At 35.6% G+C, this 17,636-nt stretch overlaps 1 protein-coding gene across 4 annotated transcripts in view; it reads left to right on the top strand.

Moving 5' to 3' along the window:
- The window catches only part of cdr2a (cerebellar degeneration-related protein 2a), a 30,398-nt gene extending 12,762 nt beyond the window's left edge, over positions 1-17,636 (top strand). The window contains exons 3-8 of one of the 4 annotated variants that reach the window (XR_015481371.1): positions 3,588-3,736; positions 3,931-4,098; positions 8,494-8,731; positions 11,455-15,821; positions 15,958-16,761; positions 16,926-17,636. Coding sequence is in view for 1 of the 4 variants with exons in the window: in XM_087245311.1 (XP_087101437.1) it covers positions 3,588-3,736; positions 3,931-4,098; positions 8,494-8,731; positions 11,455-12,000 (1,101 nt within the window). In the remaining 3 variants the exon portion in view is untranslated. Of the gene's footprint in view, positions 1-3,587; positions 3,737-3,930; positions 4,099-8,493; positions 8,732-11,454 lie in introns of all 4 variants that reach the window. The other 3 variants (XR_015481369.1, XR_015481370.1, XM_087245311.1) reach the window with 3 other exon arrangements.

Here is a 17,636-nt window from a genome sequence, read left to right as displayed (position 1 = left end):
ATCAAACACCTTACACCGTAGGCTAAACACCTTGCACCATACACCGAACACCTTGCACCATACGGCAAACACCGTAAGAGCTTGTATACAAAGAGAAAATGAAACCACATATAAGCAAATATGAAAACCGTATACAAACAAACAGACATCACTTAAGCTCAATATACAAACTCAATACAAACAAACAAACATATTAAACGAAGTGTTAGTACCTTGTTCTCCAATCAAACCAGAAGCTAAACCTTTAGTCCGTAGCAGACCGCACAGCTGAGTCGCCGTGATCATGTGCGATCTTTCTGTGTGTCTGTTTTTATCCGTAATGGTAATTAATTCAAAATAAAAGACTTCCGCTTTTACTGAACACTTCGTAACATAAATACCAAAAATATCAAATATACATATAATAAAGGAGAAAGAGAGAGAGAAAAAAGTATATACACAATATAAACATATTATAGAAAAGATGCAATAACATAGACACCATGTCAAAGTTATTAACACACGCTCTAGAAACATTAAGAGACTTATTTTGTATGTTGTAAAAAGAGGGCATAATAGGTCCCCTTTAAATGGACAGTGTCGAGTTTTGTCATTTCCAGTCATTTCTCATCAGTTCTATTGTTAAACACTGTTTCACTGGTTTGTCTTTTTGTCTGATTTGTAATGCTGTGATACTCCTCCTCGCACAAAGACAGGCAAGTTCAGACTTGATTAATTAAAACACTCCTTTTTTTAATTGTTGTTTTTTTTAGTAACACCCAGACCTTGTTCAGCTTGTTCGGGTGTGTTTGGATAAGGTGTAATCAAAACTCTCCATGGCCATCCCTGTCCTAGCAGGTTTGAAATTGTTCAAGGCTTTGTTGATGGTTTAACCAAGACTTTTTAAAAATCTCTATGGGAAAATGAATTGGAAAAATACTCTTGGATGCCTGAAGAACTGTGCCAATATTAAAAAAATATTCAAAGTAAGGGAGAAGCTTAGCATGCATTTCAATATAATTATGCAAATATGTTTTTTTAGACATTCTCTGAGATGCCCAGTGTGATCTGATTCACTGAAATGATTCACACTTGTATTCTGAACATCTAATGTTTAAATGAGGAGACTGAAAACAATGGTGAGGAAGATACTCAGGAGTCATGAGACGAGCATGAGACTGGTCTGATGATGCACTGTTTAGGAAACTAGAAATTCTCCTTTCTGTTACATTTATATCTCTATATCTATTTATAAAAAAAAAAGTATATGTGTGTGTGTGTGTGTGTGTATGTATGCATTAGGGTTGTAACGGTATGAATTTTTCACGGTATGATAATCGTCTAAAACAATACCACGGTTTGACGGTTTCGCGGTATACGGTATGTTACAAAATAATAGAACAGTGAAGCAAATTTGACTTTTTCCAAATAATATATTTTTAGTTACTATAAACAACACCACTTACAATGAACAAATAAAAATAAGAAAATAATAAATAATGTGTCAAAGTCCAAATAAAGTCCAAATAAACATGGTGCAAATCCTCAGTAAAAAATAGATATAAATATTTACTATACTATAAATAGTTACATAACGAAACTAGATTTAATATGGAACATCCCTAGGTTTTATGTGCCAGCATGGATATGGTTGTCTATGGATATGGATATGGTTGTCTGCAATGCAGACAAACAGCTGCATCTTCATTTGCGTCTTTTGAAAACAGCAAGAGCAGCAGTTTGTCTTTGCTGTGTCACTGTTTTGTCATGTTTCTGTGCTGCTGTGCATGCAAAAGTACTTAGTATGAGAATTATTTCATGCAAAACTTTTTTTTTTTGCGTTTTATTTAGCCGCGCATAAATGTATGCCTTTCTCTCATTCCGTGTTGTTCAAAAAGCTTGGTCCACAAACAAAAGTGAAACCTATGCTTATTGGTTGTGATATTGCGAGTTTGAACCAATCTGGGCATGGAGGAGGGACAATGCATCAATGTATCATGTCTGATTTGTCCGGAGACACAGTGACGAGCGTTTCTTTGTCAAATCAGCGTTGTCAAATGTTGATGACGTAACCGCACTGATTCCGGAGCCTCTGAAAGTCCGCGAATGTTATGTGATACAGCACTGGAAAGCTGAGGTTCTCTTCTTTATGCCAATCTTTGAATTGTATGAATCGGATCAGCGGATCAAAAGTTATTAAACATTTAAGAGCAATACTTATTTTTAGCCGCGGGCGGCTGTCTCGGTCTTTAAGGGTTAAAACCGTTGATATGCAATTGTTCATGGTATGATAATCGTGCACGTTCAAATCGTGGTAAACCGTCATACCGGTATATTGTTACAACCCTAGTATGCATATATATATGTGTGTGTGTGTGTGTGTGTGTGTGTGTGTGTGTATATATATGTATATGTGTGTATATATATGTGTATATATATATATATATATATATATATATATATATATATATATATATATATATATATATATATATATATATATATATATATATATATATATATATATATATGTGTGTGTGTGTGTGTGTGTGTGTGTGTGTGTGTGTGTGTGTGTGTGTGTGTGTTTATATATGTATATATATATATATATATGTGTATATATATGTATATATGTATATATATATATATATATATATATATATATATATATATATATATATATATATATATATATATAGTTGTATTTATCTAGTAAATTACATGCAAATAAATTGTCTTCTTTAATGTACTTTTTTGATGAAATAGTTCCAATGACATTAAGCATATGAAAAAAGTTAAAACATATTCATTCTGAGTTATATAAAATTATTGTATGTTAATTATGTTACATATTTGAAGCAATTAAAATCATCTGAAAAATGGGTAAAACCTAGTGGTTTGTGGGAGAATGTAAAATATAAAGCTTTAAAATGATAGTTAATGAGTATTTAAGGGCAAAACTATGATATTTACAGTCTGTTAATGTCATCAATTGTTCTTAATCTGAATATGCCTGTTGATATTACACCGAATGGCATTGTAGTGGGTGTCTTTTAAAAATTGTTATTAAAACATATAACAGTCATTTATTTTTCACCACAAGAGGAAATAAGAATATAACCTGAACAAATGTAGTGAATGTATGGACAGTAACGCTGTATTGAATATGTACTATTTTGGTGACTGAAAACATTTACGCCCCATTCACACTTGGCTTCTCGTTCACTTTGAATGGGTGACATCAGGCATTGCCGAACTGCATTGTGGATCTGTCGGTGCTGCTTCAGTGGCGTTGCTTGCTGCAGAAGTTGAGACTTTCTCAACTTTTCAAGCACCGATGGAAGCATCAGCCAATCAGATCGCTGTATGCAAATACACCAGCTCAGAAAGTAGCTGATTGCTGGCTAATTTCATTGGCTGACGCTTGCTATGACAAACGTGCCAGCCCCAACTTCAGACACGCCCTCTGTCAAGCGTTGACACTAAACACTGTTAATTCACCATCAGTCTTCAACCGATAATTGTATTAACATTGTGTGTATGAGTCCATCTGAATCTGGATAAGAGTAAATATTGAAAGCCTTTTGTCTGTCTGTTTCTCTCTTCAGTATCTGACCAAGCAGGTGGATCTCCTGCGGCAGATGAACGACCAGCACGCCAAAGTGTACGAGCAGCTGGACTTGGCTGCTCGAGACCTGGAGAAGAGCAACCAGCGGCTGGTGCTGGAGAACCGCACGTCCCAGCACAGGATCCAGAGGTGAGGATCAGGCCAGTTCTGGCTGGTTTAAAAAATAAAATAAAAATAAATGACCCTCCCGTTCTTTATATCGTGCATGTCTCACTTGTTTAAAGTTGGCATGAAACAAAGTTAAAACTCAGCAGTTTCACAGCTGCTTATTTTAGAGAAGCAGTTCTCACAGCATCTGCAACTTTATTATTCTCCATCCGCAGCCTGACGGAGACCATCGATGGCCTGCAGGCTCATATGGAGAGCCTCCAGAAGCAGGTGGACGAGCTGAAGGCGTCCCAGTCCAGGAGGGATTTCACAGCGGCACGCCGAGCCCTCGGGGCCCAGAGCATGTCCTGCCTGAAGGAAATCTACGATCTGCAGCAAGACAAGTGAGTGTGGAGCCAAGAAACCACTATCATTCACATCATCATCATCACACACAGTCATACACTCATGTCTCGACGTGCCAAAGATTGACCTACTTTGAGCTGAAGTTCTTGCTTGTACTGAAAAAGTGGAGGTTGTGTCTGTTAGCTTTGAGCTCAAGATGTTGAGAAATATGGCTAAATGCACCCATGAAGTGACATTTATTTAAAGTATATCACTCTCTTTTACTAAAAGGGTCCCCCCAGGACAAGAAATCGGCTGAATGGATTTAAAAATGGTCAACTGTTTAGCTCTTGAAGACTTTTAAAATAACATATTTTAAAGAAGGCTAATTTTAAAAGTCTCCTAGAGCTAAACAGCTAATTTGAACCATTTTTTAATCGTTCAGCCGATTATTTAAATTTTATCATTGTTTTTTATTAGTTTTGTTTTGGCGGGGTCACTTTTGTTTTTAGCTTATCTTAGCATAATGAGTTAAATCAGATTGGACCATTAGCATTTTGTTAAAGGGTTGATCATTTTCCTATTTTAACCTTCTGTAGTTACATTGTGTAATAAAGTGCCTTAAAACCACAGAGATTTGAAAGACAACATGCTAATGGTCTAATCTGATTCAATTCATTATGCTAAGCTAAAAGTGACCAACAAATCAGTTGAATGGATTAAAAAGTGGTTAAAGTAAACCTTTAAAAAAAACCTGAAAAAATGAAGTGTTCATTTTAAGATCCTGTATTTTCCACAAGAAAACAGCTCGTCTCCAGAAAGCAGGTTGTTTTTCCTCCACTGGGGTCTGGGCTTTAATTACATTACCGCCACTGAGATAATTAAAGTGGACATGTCTCTCCATGATGTCCGGCTCATGGATGACCCCTGTGATCTGAGTATCAGCGTTCAGTCCTGCTGACTGGGCATCTCAAGGGCCTCCAAACCAGACATCATAATCTAACCTGACCCTTCTATTGTAATCCAGTAATCCTGCTGTAATCTGCACAGAGCAGGGAGAAAACAGTGCAGCGGAACGTTCATGAAGATACTTACCGGTTTCTTTGAATGCCAGTGAAAAGCTAATGACATATCCAACTGTATTTACTTTCAGAGATTAGAGAGGACTGTTTATCAGTGTTGAATAAAAAAAATAAATAAATAATTTTTGAATCCATTCAGCCCATAACTAGTTTTGGCTGGAGCATTTTAGCTTAGCTTAGCATAGCTCACTGAATCAGATTTGACCATTAGCATCTCGTTTTAAAAATAAGAATTGTTTAGGCTTATTTTAGCTAGCATGTTAATTAGCACTGTTGCAAACTTAAAAAGTTTTAGATTTTTGAATCCATTTAGCCGATCACTAGTTCTGACAGGAGCCAGTTTAGCTTGGCTTAGCATAAATAGTTAAATTGGATTAGACCGTTAGCATCTCACTTTAAAAATGAGAATTGTTTATGCTTATTTCAGCTAGCATGTTAATTAGTGCTGTTGCAAATAAAAAGTTTTACCATTTTTAATCCATTCAGCCAATCATTATGTCTGGCAGGAGCACTTTAGCTTAGCTTAGCAAAGATCATTGAATCGGATTAGACCGTTAGCATCTTGCTTTAAAAATGGGAATTGTTCATGCTTATTTCAGCTAAAATGTTAATTAGTGCTGTGGCAAATAAAAAGTTTTACCATTTTTGAATCCATTCAGCCAATCATTACGTTTAGCGGGAGCACTTTTTGCTTAGCTTAGATCATTGAATCAGATTAGACCGTTAGCATCTCACTTTAAAAATGAGAATTGTTTATGCTTATTTCAGCTAACATGTTAATTAGTGCTGTTGCAAAAAAAGTCTTAATTTTTGAATCCTTTTTATGATGATCACTAGGTCTTGTGGTAGCACTTTTAGCTTAGCTTAGCTTAGCATAAATTATTGAACTAGATTAGACCGTTAGTATCTTGCTTTAAAAATGGGAATTGTTCATGCTTATTTCAGCTAACATGTTAATCAGTGCTGTTGCAAATAAAAATTTTTACCAATTTTGAATCCAGTCAGCCAGTCATTATGTCTGGCGGGAACACTTTTAGCTTAGCTTAGCATAGATCATTGAATCAGATTAGACCGTTAGCATCTCACTATAAAAATGTGATTGTTTATGTTTATTTCAGCTAACATGTTAATTAGTGCTGTTGCAAAAAAGTCCTAATTTTTGAATCCATTTAGATGATCGCTAGGTCTGGTGGGAGCACTTTTAGCTTAGCTAAGCATAAATCATTGAATTAGATTAGACCGTTAGCATCTTGCTTAAAAAATGGGAATTGTTTATGCTCATTTCAGCTCACATGTTAATTAGTGCTGTTGCAATTAAAGTCTTATATTTGAATCCATTCAGCCGATCGCTAGCTCTTGTGGGTGCACTTTTAGCCTAGCTTAGTATAGATCATTAAAATGGATTAAACCATTAGCACCTCACCTTGAAAATGGGAATTTTTTGTGCTTATTTCAGCTAACATTAGTTGATTAATAAAAATTACAAGATTTTTTTAATTTTAAGATCACGTGTCTTCAGTAATTACGATGTTTATTTTGCTAGCTCTCATTGTTATTTTTATGGTAAATAATCAATCCGTGTAAGTTAATCCACTGAAAATGTGTTTGTTTTGGTCATCTTCAATCAAAATCTGATCATTTGCTTCCGTGTTTGGGGTTGAGATCCTTCTATTGATGTCAACCTGAGGGTTTCCATAGCAACTGCAAATGAATACCCTCACACCGTTAGTTTGCTATAAGGGAATGATGTGCAAAAGAAAGCCCCGCCCCCTACTCAATATTCCATTTCCGTTGGAAGCACATCAACATGCTGAAATATAAGTTTCATCAACTTTGGGTTCACATGGACTTTAAACACTTATTTGTTTTACTTCTGGAATCTCAAAATGAATGTCTTTTGTGTATTCTACTTTATAATTTTGATGCCTAACATAAAAATGAAGTGCATCACCATAACATGAGTATAGTTTCAGTTTTCCAAGGTGGAGTTTATGTTCTTTTTCAAGCCTTAGAAGCCAGACCTGGGAATCAAATGGTTTATTTCTGTGTTGTTTGCACTGTAAGGCTTGTGAAGAATGTCAACTCCACCTTGGAATGCTCCACTTTAAGTAACCGTTACTTTGAAAAGCTGCTTTGCTCTTGAATGCGTTCTCAAACAGTGTGACCTAAATAGCTCCATACAAATAAACTCCATAATGAAAATGAATACTTTATTTTATAGTCCTCCCCCTCTTATTATTTATATATATATATATATATATATATATATATATATATATATACTTTTTTTGTTTTTGTTTTTTGATACATGCATATATCTCTGTGGGCCTAAATATAAATATAATATAAATATTCATTATATATATATATATATATATATATATATATATATATATATATATATATATATATATATATATATATATATATATATATATGGGAAAAGTCAGTTTTAGTAAACAAAGTCTGTTATTATGATATTTGTTGTTTAACACTTTAAACTACAGTTTAATTGAATAAATATACAACTTACAATTGACAATATACTTTAGATTTTTTTCTTCTCAAATTTAATTTGATTCCTGTTAAAAGGAAAAATGTGTCCTTAAGGCTTAGTTTATTATTATTATTACTATTATTATTATTATTACTATTATTATTATTAATGATGATATTATTAATATTATTAATGATATTATTATTATTATTATTATTATTATTATTATATTATATTATTTTCTATTATTACTTATATAATTATTATTAATAATTATATTATAATAATTATTATTATGATTATTAATATTATTACTGATATTATTAGTATTATTATTAATCATATTATTATTATTTTTATAATTAAGTATATTGTTGTTGTTGTTGTTGTTGCTGTTGTTATTATTAATTATATTATTATTGTTAATATTAATATTTGTAGTAGTAGTAGTAGTAGTAGTAGTAGTAGTAGTATCATTATTGTTTATATTATTAAAATTAATTTTTATTATTATTATTATTATTATTATTATTATTAATTATATTATTATTATTATTATTATTATTATTGATATTATTAATTGTATTATTATTGATATTAATATTATTATGATTATAATAATTATTATTATTAATAGTATTATTGGTAATATTATTATTATTATAAAAAAAAAATAATTTGGTTGTGATTTTTGATGTTTGATTGTATTTTTTAATACTCTTGCATGTACATTATGAATGTATGAATTTAAAAACATCGTACCTTAACTTTACATTCATAACACTTGTTTTATGATGTGTTTATGATGTCTCCAGTCAGTGAACTAGTTCTGCTACATTGAATATTTCCCTCATGAAATGCCTGTTGTCCTGCAGGAGCTGGACCTCAGAGGGTCTGCATGAGGAGCGGTCGTGGCCTGTGCTTAGTGAGCGGTGTGTAGAGGAGGAAGAGGAGACCTCTACCCTTCAGCACAGCCTCCACAAGCTGAAGCAGCAGCTGGCGACGGAGCGAGCCCGACGGGTGGAGGCAGAGCGAGAGACTGAGCTGACTGTTCTGGAGAACAGTGCTCTGGAGGACCGCCTGAGCCTGCTGGAGGGAGCCCGCCGCAGACAGGTACAGCCTCCACCCGTTAGCGCATTAGCTTGGGCAACCTAAAAATATGTCTTTTTTTTTTTCGATTCGGACGTTTAGAAATGAAACTTAAGAGACAGATGATGTTTAATTTTACTGGTGATTCCAAATATGTAATGAGATCTTAAGCTTTGATGAATTTGATGTTTCTCCGCTCAGACAGAATGCCTGAGCATACTGCCCGAGAGGCGTTTCAAAGATGGCCGCCGAGTGAAATGGCTTCCCTTAAAAGAGACTTTGGTTGTTATTAGTGCTGCCAATCGATTAAAAAAAATTAACTAATTAATCGCACCTTTTTAAAAAAATTCATCGCGATTAATCGCATTTAAAATACTGAAACTTGTAATTTTGGCTATTCAAATGTAAAATTAATGTAAACGCAAGACAAAAACTATTTAAATTTAAAATATAATTGTTTATTAGAATTAAAATTCAAAATATAATTGTTTATTAGAATTTTTGTTTAACTTGTAACACAGATTTCTTCACGTAAACAACATACCCACAATAAACCATCAAGATCCTGGCTTGACAGGATCCCTCCTACCTCTTCAGGTAGCCTATGTCGCACCACTCACCCCCACCGTCCTTCAGGTACGTCTCGAGCGCACACGCCCCTACTCAGATATGTCGCTCACTCCACCCCTGACACCCTTCAACCGGCCTGACACAGACACACACACAACGCGCTGCAGACGTTTTGGCCCCAACGGCCTTCCATACTGGAGCGACTCCCCTCAGATTCAACACGCATGATCACGTTCATCAAATTTGCCTAAACTAAGCGTCCTAAAGTATTACTGTATTTCACAAGGATTCTGACACAACATCGTGAAGCATACGCTTTTGTTGCGTTTAATGAGGAAACATGCTAAACTTGGAGGGTTCATGCTGAAAGGCAGAGTAATGCCCTGTCTTTGACAGCTCGCGACTTCATCAGAGACTTTCTGAGTACATTCGCATAAGACACCAATACTCCGATTTTAATATGATTAAGATAATACTCTTATTAAAATTCTACCGTGTAGCCTAAGCAGTGATTTTATTACCTTAAAGCAACACCGAGTCACGAAATGCGGAGGATTTTCTTTCTGTTCGCCATGCGGTATCAACTTACAACAGATGTCGAAAGTTAAAAATGAAACACCCGAAATTGCATGAAACTCTGGAGAGCCTGGTTATGCGACTAATTGTTTTATACTGAAACTTGCCTTCAAAAAGTGGTTCCTTGGTCTTATCCACATTTCTTGCATGTTGAACACACGTCCACCACAACAGGAAGTAAAAAAAACCTGCAACTGCGTAAATTTATTTTAACCCGTTAATTCAGGGGTGTCCAAACTTTTTGGGCCGAGGGCCAGAAGCAAAAAAAAAAAAAAGTTATTCCCGGGCCATATATTAAATACATTACACAGACACGTGCATATATATATATATATATATATATATATATATATATATATATATATATATATATATATATATATATATATATATATATATATATATATATATATATATATATATGTGTGTGTGTGTGTGTGTGTGTGTGTGTGTGTGTGTGTGTGTGAATATGTATATGTGTATATATGTATGTATGTATGTATGTAGCCTGTGTGTGTGTGTGTTATAGAATTATTTTAATTTGTTATTTTAATTCATCGTCCAACTGTGTTTCTAGAAAGACTTTCGTTTTTAAAATCTTGAATCTTCTCTGGGCAAATTACACTTGCAACACTCCTCCCTTATAAATTCTCCTTCAGTGAAAGGTTTCCTGTGCTGTGCGATTAGCTGGGCTACATCATAACTAGCCAGCGTAGAATTTTCTTGCACTTTATTAGCACGAAAAAAAACTGCTGTTGTTGAGCTGATAAGCCAGCTGCTATTTGTTTTACTTTTTGATCTCGTTCGGCACCAGTGTAAGAGCTGAAAGCCTGATGATTTATTTTATAATGTCTTTTAATATTATATTCCTTCATTACTGTAACTGATTCCTGGCAAATTAAACAGACACATTTCCCGCTGACCTCTGTGAAGAAATATTCTTTGCCCCATCCTGACTGAAATTTCCTGCACTCACTGTTGATTTTCCTTGTTCTTGCTTGTGCCATGGCTCGCCTAAACCTGATTATGAATTATGTTTCTTTCAGTTTGTTGTTCGGTCCGTTTTACTTCATAACAGGAACTGCTGCCTAATTGAAGGCATGTAATAGCGACACCCGGTGGTTATTTATTGAATTACACACATTTTTGTATAGTGGGCCAGTTTCTATAAAATATTCATAAAAAGCCTTGCGGGCCGCCACAAAACTGATCGCGGGCCGCAGATGGCCCGCGGGCCGTAGTTTGGACACCCCTGCGTTAATTATTTAAAATTAATCGCATGCGTTAGCGCACTAATTTTGACAGCGCTAGTTGTTATATAACATTCCGCCCAATAAAACAAGCTATCATCCATACTTGCATGATACATGCTGCCTTTGTTTGCACTCAGTGATGTTGAATTTGAAATGAAATGAAACAAAAACATGTGGTTGTTGCATAGGCTAATGATGTTTTCTGCAAATGACCAAAGTATTTTTATGAGCTGAAAGGCAGAATGCGAGTGTTTTCATCAAGCTCGACATTATATAACAGTTTCAGGTTGGGTTTTAGTGTTTGTAACATGTGACACACATTGTGACATGCGGTTTCACTTTTGACAGGCGGAGCTGGAGGCCGAGGTGGAGGAGCTGCGTCTGCTGTGGCGCTCCGAGTCTTCCAGCTCCAGACTGACCGACACGCTGCTGCCTGACAGTGTTTTCTTCAGTGCAGAGGAGCGGCTGGGGGTGGAGCCTGAATGTGAGGAGGAGGCGGAGTTTCCTCAGGGGCGCTGCCGCTGCAGCAGTGATAGTTACGTCAGAGGAGCTCGAGCGGAGGAGATCCGGCGTGGACACGAGCGCTCCTGCATTCGCAGAGCTCAGGCCGTCAAGCAGCGCGGCATCTCTCTGCTCAATGAGGTGGACGCTCAGTACAGCGCCCTGCAGCTCAAATACGAGGAGCTGCTGCGCCGCTGCCAGCACGGGGCCAACAGCCTCAGCCATAAAGCCGTCCAGACGCCCAAATCCCAGAGCTGCTCCGCCACAGACACCGCCTGCCTCTCCGACCAGCTCCATCAGCCCGAGTACAAAGCCCTGTTCAAAGAGATCTTCACCTGCATTCAGAAGACCAAAGAGGACCTGAGTGAGAACAGGGCTTTGCAGGCCCAGTAAGGTGTGGCTGTTTTAAAGGGGGAGTTCACCCAAAATTCTGATGAAATTCTGTCACCATTTACTCATCATTTGCTTGTTGCAAAACGGTTTGGGTTTCTTTCCTCTGTTGAACACTAAGGAAGATGAACTGAAGAGTGCTGAACAGAAAAGAGGATATCTTGAAGAATGCTGGGAAAACATCCATTGACATCCATAGTATTTGTTTGTTCCTACTATGGATGCCAATGGCTGCTTTTTCCCAACATTTTTCTTGTTTTGCGTTCAACAGAAGAAGCACTTGAGTAAATTATGAGTAAATGGTCATTGTTTTTGGGTGATCTGTCCCTTTAAGTTGAGTGTAGTGACTTTGCACTTGCTAATGTGATTTAACAGTGTGTTTGTGTGTGTGTCTATTGCACTATAACAGCTGTGCCTATACACAGTATACAACACCAAACCGTCCACATCCAGAACCTGAATGGTCTGAATGGGGTTTTTCTACTTTTATACGTCTTACTCTAATGAACGACACACACAAGCTGTGTGAATCAGCCATACCAGACGCCTGAGATACATCAGGTTTGGAGGAAGACTATTGTTATTAGTACTAACAACTACATAACACAGTTATGGAACTAACTTGATGTACATGATATACCATAATATTGGTGAACCTCACACAAGCTGCTAAAATGAGGTTTTACATCGAAAAATACAACAAAAACAACAAAAAAGCAATTGACATTGTAAATTTGAGCCAGTTTTTTAGGAAAATTTAACGTTTTTGTTGTTGTGTTTGAAATTACACGTTATCTTCATGACGAATGCCCCTAGTGCTGTGGCAATCATTTGGAGGAATGGATTTTACGATTGCGAAGTGCATTTCTATTCTATCTTGAATCGGCTCTGAGCTTAGTTTTCAACAGCAGATGGCACTCTAGGCTAGTATTTAGCAGCAGACAGGCTAGCTATAGCAACACACGGCATTCTGGACTAATTTTGAAAAGCCTAGAGCACCCTCTAATGTTAAAAATTAGCCTACATTTCCCATCTATTGTTAAAAACTAGCCTAAATCGCTGTCTAATTTTACAAACTAGCCTATCTGCTATAGCCAAAATTGCCATTTAATGTTAAAAACTAGCAAATGCTGTTAAAAACTAGCCTAAATCGCCATCTTATGTTAAGAATTAGCCTAAAGCCCCTTCTATTGTTTACAACTAGCCTAAATCGCTGTCTAATGTCAAAAACTAGCCATCTGCCGTTAAACAAGCCTAGAGTCCAATCTATTGTTAAAAAAATAGCCTAAGTTGCCATTGCTAATGTTAAAACTAGCCTATCTAATGTTAAAAACTAGCCTAGATCGCAGTCTGCTGTAAAACAAATTGCCTAGAGTGCCATCTACTGTTTAAAAAAAATTAGTCTAGAGTGCCTTCTACTGTTAATCTAACATTAAAAAACTAGCCTAGAGTGCCATCTAGTGTTAAAAATTAGCCTAGAGCACCACCTAATGATTAAAAACTAGCATAGAGCACCATGTTTTTTAAAAACTAGCCTAGAGTGCCATCTAATGATTAAACACTAGCCTAGAGTACCATCTAATGTTAAAAAACTAGCTTAGAGTCCCATCTATTGTTAAAAACTAGCATAAATTGCTATTTTTTAAAACTAGCCTAGCTGCTGTTAAAAGCTAGCTTAAATTGCCATTAAATGTTAAAATCCAGCCTAAAGCCCCCTCTATTGATAACAACTAGCCTAAATCGCAGTCTAATGTTAAAAACTAGCCGATCTTCTGTTAAACAAGACTAGAGCACCATCTAATACTAAAAACTAACCTAAAGTTCAAACTATTGTTATAAAAATGCCTAAATTGCTATTGCTAATGTTAAAAACTAGCCTATCTGATGTTAAAAACTAGCCTAGAGCGTCATCTGCTGTTAAACACTAAGCTCAAAGTTGATTCAATCGAGAATAATGCATTTAGAAAATCTTAGAATGGGTTTCTCCAATTTTTTGCAACAGCTTTATATCCCCAATTCTATTTGCATATTTAAAAAAATAATAATCTAAATGCCATTACATTAATGCACAAATTAAATTTGTAAAAAAAAAAAATATCTGAGAAGTATTTAATGCGCTAATTTAAAATCTAAGATTGTGCGAGAAAACACTGTTACAGGAATAATAGTAATAAAAAAAAATTGACAAGCTTTTTATAACGGAATATGAACCAGATATTCTTTTATGAGAGTCATTTGATAAACATTAGAAATATATACGTATATAAACAAAATGGAATTCAGTAGGACCGTGTATGTAGCCTTAGATTTTAAGTGTCTAGACATTTCACATGCAATACTTATTAACTTATAATAGAAAATGCTGCATGTGATTTCGATGACGTTACTAACGGTGATCTCTTGTATTCGAGCAATACTGTTTGCTGTTTTGCTGCTTCTTTACCTCAGTGCTTTGATATGCTAGCGGAATCAGCTCCTGTCAATGTAAACGATATGCTTGAAAATCTGTGTAAATAGTTTGTTCGGATCAAATCGTGGCTCTGCGTTCGCAAACACACTCACTCTAGCTAATAGTCTCAAGCACTTTTTGTTTTGGCGTTCATGTAAACACCACTGTGATACTATGCACTTTAGACAGACCTGTGGTCAGTTTTTGGATTTTTGAGTTACGTTTTTATTTATTTATTGTTTTCATTTAGTGTCGAGAGGTTTTATTTATGTTCTTGTTTGCCGTTCGTTTACTGTTTTCAGATTTATTTATTTTTTTTCTCTCCTGTGCTTAGGATCAGCAGTAGAAAGTTCAGTTTGATGGACATGAATGTGTTTGTTTTGAGCATAGACGGATATTGAAAGTGACTACACTGTAAAAAAAATCTCTTAATTAACAGTTTCCATGTTTTTTTTTTTTTGTTTTTTTTACAGTTGTGAATTGCATTGTGGGATGTTGATCTCTGCTCTGTCTAATTTTATTGTTAAATTCAACAGCAGACTGCACTCTAAATAGGCTAGTATTTAACTGCAGATAGACAAGATTGTAGCATGAGGTGATGCTCTAGGCTAGTATTTAACTGCAGATAGGCTAGTTTTTAGCATAAGACGATGCTCTAGGCTAGTATTTAATGCATATAGGCTAGTTTTTAGCATAAGACGATGCTCTAGGCTAGTATTTAATTGCATATAGGCTAGTTTTTAGCATCAGACGATGCTCTAGGCTAGTATTTAACTGCAGATAGGCTAGTTTTTAGCATCAGACGATGTCTAACAAACCATTTGTAAGGACGTCACCTGCTGTTAAAAACAACTAGCTTAGATCACAGTCTGCTGGAAAAAAACAAACCCAATAGCACCATCTACTGGTAATCTACTGTTAAAAAAGTAGCCTAGAATGCCATCTTGTTAAAAACTAGCCTAGATCACCATCTAATGGGTAAAAACTAGCCTAAATTGCTATCTAATCTTAAAAACTAGCCTAGATCGCAGTCTGCTGTAAAAAACAAAAAAAAACAATAGCTCCATCTACTGGTAATCTACTGTTAAAAAAACTAGCCTAGATCACCATCTAATGTTAAAAGCTAGCCTAGATCACCATCTAGTGTTAAAAACTACTAACCTAGATCACCATCTAGTGTTAAAAACTAGCCTAGAACGCCATCTAATGTTAAAAACTAGCCTAGATCGCTGTTTGCTGTAAAAAAAAAAAAAGTACCCTAGAGCCCCATCTACTGGTAATCTACTGTTAAAAAAATTGCCTAGAATGCCATCTAGTGTTAAAAACTAGCCTAGATTACCAACTGATGTAAAAAACTAGCCTAGAGCACCATCTAGTGTTTAAAACTAGCCTAGATCACCATCTAATAATAAAATCTAACCGAGAGCGCCATCTAATGTTAAAAACCTAGATCGCAGTCTGCTGTAATAAAGTCCATCTACTGTATACAACTAGCCTAGAGCGCCATCTAGTGTTTAAAACTAGCCTAGATCACCATCTAATATTAAAATCTAGCCTAGAGCGCCATCTAATGGTAAACTAACCTAGATCGCAGTCTGCTGTAAAGAAAATAGCTTAGAGAACCGTCTATTGTTAAAAAAAAACTAGCCTAGAGCGCCATCTACTGTTAAAAAAAGCTAGCCTAGAGCACCATCTAGTGGTAAAAACTAACCTAGAGCGCCATCTAGTGTTAAAAACTAGTGTAGATCACTACCTAATGGCAGTTTATTACAATGTATTAGTAGCAATACAAAACAATATATGACCTTAAACTATTAAAGATGTCAATAAAAGTCACTTTTTCAAACTTTTCAATGTTAAAAGTTGTTGGAAGAAAGATCAAGATCTCATAAAGCAATTCAAAAGCAGAAATAAACATGGAAAAGAATAAAAACATGAATTACAAAATACAAAAAAATGCTAATTAATGGATGTTTTTTTTACAGTGTAGCATGAAATAGTTTGTGGTTTAATAGTTCCACAATACCCGATTATTACTGGCTTATGTGTTTGGTAACACATAACACTGCTCATGTGATATTTAATACGTAACTCAGATCTTTTTGAGTACATAAATACCTTGAGTTGATTGTGTAAACAAGCTGTTTTCCATCGACGTATAGCGTCAGACAGCTAGGATAGTGACAGACTGGATATACGGAAAGTGTTTTTGATTTGACCCATTCCTTTAGTCACAGGGAGGTGTTTATAGATTGTAGATTGTTTTATGAGGGATGAAAAAAGTGGTGTTTTGCATTTCTGAGCTTATCGCTTCAGTGTTATGAATGCTGTTTCCCAACCCTGTTCCTGAAGACGCACCAACAGTATTTTGGATGTCTCCCTTATCTGACCCATTCAGGTTTTGGAGTCTCTTCTAATGTTCTGATGATGTGGTTGATTAGGGAGAGCTTGAAAATGTGTACTGTTGATGTGTCTTCAGGAACACTGTTGGGAAACACTGGTTTTGGAAAATGGTGCTACTGTTCCGCAGCCGTCCTTCAGCTATATAAGTGATTTTTGGCATTAAACTCCTGTCATTATTTTCATACACCATCCAAGCTTTTGTAGGATGATGTGCTTCTCGGTCAGCGATGTGTTGGAAAGCATGATCAGATGATAGCGTGCAGCGGAAAAATACAGCTCTTGATTTTGTAATATTATTAAAATAAAGCATTCAGCAGTGTTCATTAAAGTGTTAAAGTGGTTAAATTACCAAATGTAGACCAAGTTTGGGATTGTCTTGTAATAATACCTACCTTGCTGGGAAAACAATCAAATTTCTGGTGACGACGACCACGTTAGTATTTGTTGACGATATTAAATCGGTTACCTCCTCCATCCAGAGTTGATTGTTTCAGCCATCCTGGAACCGGAGTTCAATGTTTTAAGTAAAAGAATAGTTTTCTACATTATTTATTATTATTATTATTAGCGGTTGATGATTGTAAAATTTGACATGCGTAGTGAAGGAATGCACAATCTGATTATTACTGGTGCTGAATATGCGCGGTTCTTCTTAGAAATACTGCAGTGTAGACTAGACCCAATGCCTTTCTGAAGATCTCTGATCGCTGTGTGTGTGTAACAGCATGACTAACATTGAACTTGGGTTACCAAAAAGCCTGGAAATAAAACTGTATGGATGAACCGA

The sequence above is a fragment of the Danio rerio genome, chromosome 3 (genome assembly GCF_052040795.2).
Source record: "Danio rerio strain M-AB ecotype USA chromosome 3, GRCz13ab, whole genome shotgun sequence".
Taxonomy (NCBI): domain Eukaryota; kingdom Metazoa; phylum Chordata; class Actinopteri; order Cypriniformes; family Danionidae; genus Danio; species Danio rerio.
Note: the sequence above shows the minus strand (reverse complement) of the source record. Positions and strands in the feature narration are given on the sequence as shown.